This window comes from Oncorhynchus kisutch, linkage group LG25, assembly GCF_002021735.2.
Source record: "Oncorhynchus kisutch isolate 150728-3 linkage group LG25, Okis_V2, whole genome shotgun sequence".
Taxonomy (NCBI): Eukaryota; Metazoa; Chordata; class Actinopteri; order Salmoniformes; family Salmonidae; genus Oncorhynchus; species Oncorhynchus kisutch.
The window spans coordinates 45971256-45977255 of record NC_034198.2 but is presented as its reverse complement, the minus strand read 5'-3'; the positions used below and the strand labels follow the sequence as shown (position 1 = coordinate 45977255).

The window sequence follows — 6000 nt, the reverse complement described above, 5'->3', positions numbered from 1 at the left end:
CAGTAGGAGAACAGTTACTAGGGGGTGACTGGTCAGTAGGAGAACATTTACTAGGGGGTGACTGGTCAGTAGGAGAACAGTTACTAGGGGGTGACTGGTCAGTAGGAGAACAGTTACTAGGGGGTAACAGGGCAGGAGGAGAACAGTTACTAGGGGGTGACTGGTCAGTAGGAGAACAGTTACTAGGGGGTGACTGGTCAGTAGGAGAACAGTTACTAGGGGGTGACTGGTCAGTAGGAGAACAGTTACTAGGGGGTGACTGGTCAGTAGGAGAACAGTTACTAGGGGGTAACAGGGCAGGAGGAGAACAGTTACTAGGGGGTGACTGGTCAGTAGGAGAACAGTTACTAGGGGGTAACAGGTCAGTAGGAGAACAGTTACTAGGGGGTGACTGGTCAGTAGGAGAACAGTTACTAGGGGGTAACTGGTCAGTAGGAGAACAGTTACTAGGGGGTAACAGGGCAGTAGGAGAACAGTTACTAGGGATTAACTGGTCAGTAGGAGAACAGTTACTAGGGGGTGACTGGTCAGTAGGAGAACAGTTACTAGGGGGTGACTGGTCAGTAGGAGAACAGTTACTAGGGGTGACTGGTCAGTAGGAGAACAGTTACTAGGGGTAACAGGGCAGTAGGAGAACAGTTACTAGGGGGTGACTGGTCAGTAGGACAACAGTTACTAGGGGGTGACTGGGCAGTAGGAGAACAGTTACTAGGGGGTGACTGGTCAGTAGGAGAACAGTTACTAGGGGGTAACAGGGCAGTAGGAGAACAGTTACTAGGGGGTGACTGGTCAGTAGGAGAACAGTTACTAGGGGGTAACAGGTCAGTAGGAGAACAGTTACTAGGGGGTAACAGGTCAGTAGGGGAACAGTTACTAGGGGGTAACAGGGCAGTAGGAGAACAGTTACTAGGGGGTAACTGGTCAGTAGGAGAACAGTTACTAGGGGGTGACTGGTTAGTAGGAGAACAGTTACTAGGGGGTAACAGGGCAGTAGGAGAACAGTTACTAGGGGGTGACTGGTCAGTAGGAGAACAGTTACTAGGGGGTAACAGGTCAGTAGGAGAACAGTTACTAGGGGGTAACAGGTCAGTAGGAGAACAGTTACTAGGGGGTAACAGGGCAGTAGGAGAACAGTTACTAGGGGTAACAGGGCAGTAGGAGAACAGTTACTAGGGGGTGACTGGTCAGTAGGAGAACATTTACTAGGGGGTGACTGGTCAGTAGGAGAACAGTTACTAGGGGGTGACTGGTCAGTAGGAGAACAGTTACTAGGGGGTAACAGGGCAGGAGGAGAACAGTTACTAGGGGGTGACTGGTCAGTAGGAGAACAGTTACTAGGGGGTGACTGGTCAGTAGGAGAACAGTTACTAGGGGGTGACTGGTCAGTAGGAGAACAGTTACTAGGGGGTGACTGGTCAGTAGGAGAACAGTTACTAGGGGGTAACAGGGCAGGAGGAGAACAGTTACTAGGGGGTGACTGGTCAGTAGGAGAACAGTTACTAGGGGGTAACAGGTCAGTAGGAGAACAGTTACTAGGGGGTGACTGGTCAGTAGGAGAACAGTTACTAGGGGGTAACTGGTCAGTAGGAGAACAGTTACTAGGGGTAACAGGGCAGTAGGAGAACAGTTACTAGGGATTAACTGGTCAGTAGGAGAACAGTTACTAGGGGGTGAGTGGTCAGTAGGAGAACAGTTACTAGAGGGTGACTGGTCAGTAGGAGAACAGTTACGAGGGGGTAACAGGGCAGTAGGAGAACAGTTACTAGGGGGTGACTGGGGCAGTAGGAGAACAGTTACTAGGGGGTAACTGGTCAGTAGGAGAACAGTTACTAGGGGGTAACTGGTCAGTAGGAGAACAGTTACTAGGGGGTAACAGGGCAGTAGGAGAACAGTTACTAGGGGGTAACTGGTCAGTAGGAGAACAGTTACTAGGGGGTAACTGGTCAGTAGGAGAACAGTTACTAGGGGGTGACTGGTCAGTAGGAGAACAGTTACTAGGGGGTGACTGGTCAGTAGGAGAACAGTTACTAGGGGGTGACTGGTCAGTAGGAGAACAGTTACTAGGGGGTAACAGGGCAGTAGGAGAACAGTTACTAGGGGTGACAGGGCAATAGGAGAACAGTTACTAGGGGGTGACTGGTCAGTAGGAGAACAGTTACTAGGGGTGACAGGGCAGTAGGAGAACAGTTACTAGGGGTGACAGGGCAGTAGGAGAACAGTTACTAGGGGGTAACAGGGCAGTAGGAGAACAGTTACGAGGGGGTGACTGGTCAGGAGGTGAGGAGGTGACTGGTCAGGGGGTGAGGGGGTGACTGGTCAGTAGGAGAACAGTTACGAGGGAGTGACATTTCTCCTCTTACTTTGGGTGAACTGAAGAGATTCCACCTGCTGGGCTTCTTGAGGAGGGACTGTGGAGTGGTGAAACATCAGACAGCGTGAGACAGAGATGAGATGGGAGGAAGAGGAGGAAGAGGAGTGGGGAAGAGACATGGGAATAGACAGGGGTAGGGTTTCAGGTCCTTTCGGGAAGACTCTGCTGTCCTGGCTTCAGGGGGAAGATGGACTCTACTGTCCTAGCTTCAGGGGGGAAGATGGACTCTACTGTCCTAGCTTCAGGGGGGAAGATGGATAGGGACTCTACTGTCCTAGCTTCAGGGGGTAAGATGGACTCTACTGTCCTAGTTTCAGGGTGAAGATGGACAGGCACTCTGCTGTCCTAGCTTCAGGGGGGAAGATGGGAAGGGACTCTGGTGTCCTAGCGTCAGGGGGAAGATGGACAGGGACTCTGCTGTCCTAGCTTTAGGGGGACTCTGGACTCTGCTGTCCTAGCATCAGGGGGAAGATGGACAGAGACTCTGCTGTCCTAGCATCAGGGGGAAGATGGACAGGGACTCTGCTGTCCTAGCATCAGGGGGGAAGATGGACTCTGCTGTCCTAGCATAAGGGGGAAGATGGACAGAGACTCTGCTGTCCTAGCTTCAGGGGGAAGATGGGCAGGGACTCTGCTGTCCTAGCGTCAGGGGGAAGATGGACAGGGACTCTGCTGTCCTAGCTTCAGGGGGAAGATGGACAGGGTCTCTGCTGTCCTAGCTTCAGGGGGAAGATGGACAGGGACTCTGCTGTCCTAGCTTTAGGGGGAAGATGGACTCTGCTGTCCTAGCATCAGGGGGAAAGATGGACAGGGACTCTGCTGTCCTAGTTTCAGGGGGAAGATGGACAGGGACTCTGCTGTCCTAGCTTCAGGGGGAAGATGGACAGGGACTCTGCTGTCCTAGCATCAGGGGGAAGATGGACTCTGCTGTCCTAGTATCAGGGAGAAGATGGACAGGGACTCTGCTGTCCTAGCATCAGGGGGAAGATGGACAGGGACTCTGCTGTCCTAGCATCAGGGGGAAGATGGACAGGGACTCTGCTGTCCTAGCATCAGGGGGAAGATGGGCAGGGACTCTGCTGTCCTAGAATCAGGGGGAAGATGGACTCTGCTGTCCTAGCATCAGGGGGAAGATGGACAGGGACTCTGCTGTCCTAGTATCAGGGGGAAGATGGACTCTGCTGTCCTAGCATCAGGGGGAAGATGGACAGGGACTCTGCTGTCCTAGCATCAGGGGGAAGATGGACAGGGACTCTGCTGTCCTAGTGTCAGGGGGAAGATGGGCGGTGACTCTGCTGTCCTAGCGTCAGGGGGAAGATGGACTCTGCTGTCCTAGCATCAGGGGGAAGATGGACAGGGACTCTGCTGTCCTAGCATCAGGGGGAAGATGGACAGGGACTCTGCTGTCCTAGGATCAGGGGGAAGATGGACAGGGACTCTGCTGTCCTAGCTTCAGGGAGAAGATGGACAGGGACTCTGCTGTCCTAGCGTCAGGGGGGGTAGATGGACAGGGACTCTGCTGTCCTAGCATCAGGGGGAAGATGGACAGGGACTCTGCTGTCCTACCATCAGGGGGAAGATGGACAGGGACTCTGCTGTCCTAGCATCAGGGGGAAGCTGGTTCCACCACTGGGGTGCCAGGACAGAGAAGAGCTTGGACTGGGCTGAGTGGTAACTGACTTCCCATAGGGGTGGGAAGTCCAAGAGACCAGAGGTGGACTGTAGATTACTTTCAGGGTGATGAAACATCTAAAATCAAGTTGTGAAATCTCGCACCTTCTCCAAACCTTCAACCAGGCGTCAATGAACCTTCTTTCTGCGGACATTCAACCTGAAATGAGGTTATGTGTTGACACTTGAAGAAACCTACCCAACAGACCTCACTTTCAGCACATCTGGCGTGACCCTGTTGTGGTCATCAGTGTTGTTGTTAGTTGTTGTTATTTACCAGAAAAACAACAGTATATCATCATAAAAAATGACTCCCATTTGATTGAGGAATGACTACAGATTGATGAGTAGGTTTTGCAAAATTCCAGTAGCTTTCACCAAAATTCCCAAGTGTTCCAGAAATCAGTGTTGGAAGAGTCCCGGAATAAAGATTGAATAAGCAGGTGGAAATCTTGATTCCTCCAAACAGGATTTCTAGAAAACCTGTGAATTTTGGAACATTGGAAATGTGCAACCCTAGGAATGAGGATAAATGTGCAACCCTAGGAATGAGGATAACGTGAAGTTATCAGATGGTGACTGACCCAGATGAAGTCAACCATATCCCAAGTCACCTTCGTGTTTATCGAAGCCTTTCCTGAACAGGCCAACAGGCAACATGCATGGATGGGTTTGATACAAAGGAGAGAAAAGGCCCAGCGCTCTTTTCTGCTGATTGATTCAGGAAAGCTGGTGATTGGAATTCAGGGGTTAGGGGTCACAGGTCAGGGGCTACAAGCCGTGTTAGAGATGTTACGTTGGGAAATACAGGGAGAGGCAGCAGCAATTATTATTATTGTTGAGTAACGGCCATGGGCTCACACAATGGTGTGACTAAAAGGGGGGGGGGGGCAGGCTGAGACACGCTCATGCTGCTCTCACAGTCACACATCGACACACACACACACGGTGAGCAGGTACAGGTGCAGGCTGGTTCAGCTCAGTACCTGGGGGGTGACAGTGGAGAGGGAGGGGCTGTCTGAGATGTGTTTGGCTACCTGCAGAGCCTCTATCCTCAGAGCAGCTAGAACCAGTTCCTCCTGAGACGCAGGTAGGACAGGGGGTGGGGGGGTGAGTGGGAGGAGTGGGAGAAGGGAGGGTGTGGCCAGAGGGAGGAGGAGGAAGGGTGTGGCCGGAGGGAAGGGGAGGAAGGGTGTGGCAGGAGGGAGGAGGAGGAAGGGTGTGGCCGGAGGGAGGAGGAGGAAGGGTGTGGCCGGAGGGAGGAGGAGGAAGGGTGTTGCCGGAGGGAGGAGGAGGAAGAGTGTGGCAGGAGGGAGGAGGAGGAAGGGTGTGGCCGGAGGGAGGAGGAGGAAGGGTGTTGCCAGAGGGAGGAGGAGGGGGAGGAGTGGGAGAAGGGAGGGTGTGGCCGGAGGGAGAAGGAGGAGACATAAAGAGAACCAGAAGTTGAGGCTACTTACTTCCCACCTACAGTACCCACACACACTTACAGATCAACAAACAGTCACACACACACATGCAGTAGTCAACACTTAACAGGCTAACATATTGTAGATAAAAGGAAGCTCAATGAAAGTAATGAAGTAGCTAAGGTAAAGGAAACTGACTAGACACCAGGGTGAAAATGAAGAAAGGCAGAGACAGTGAGGACACACACTCATCCTCAAACACCAATAGTATTACCATGATAAATCAATAACATAAATCAATAATATAACTATGATAAATCAATAACATAAATCAATAACATAAATCAATAATATAACCATGATAAATCAATAACATAAATCAATAATATAACCATGATAAATCAATAACATAAATCAATAATATAACCATGATAAATCAATAATATAACCATGATAAATCAATAACATAAATCAATAATATAACCATGATAAATCAATAACATAAATCAATAACATAAATCAATAATATAACCATGATAAATCAATAACATA

The 6000-nt window shown here is 50.7% G+C and overlaps 1 protein-coding gene across 3 annotated transcripts in view; it reads right to left on the bottom strand.

The window, feature by feature from the left end:
• LOC109886008 (transforming acidic coiled-coil-containing protein 2) overlaps window positions 1–6000 on the bottom strand; it is a 129318-nt gene that overhangs the window by 30376 nt on the left and 92942 nt on the right. The window contains exon 13 of one of the 3 annotated variants that reach the window (XM_031804941.1): window positions 2361–2408. The exons of the other annotated variants lie outside the window; for them this stretch is intronic. Within the exon in view, the coding sequence (XP_031660801.1) occupies window positions 2361–2408 (48 nt within the window). The remainder of the gene's footprint in view (window positions 1–2360; window positions 2409–6000) is intronic. 3 annotated transcript variants of the gene reach the window in all.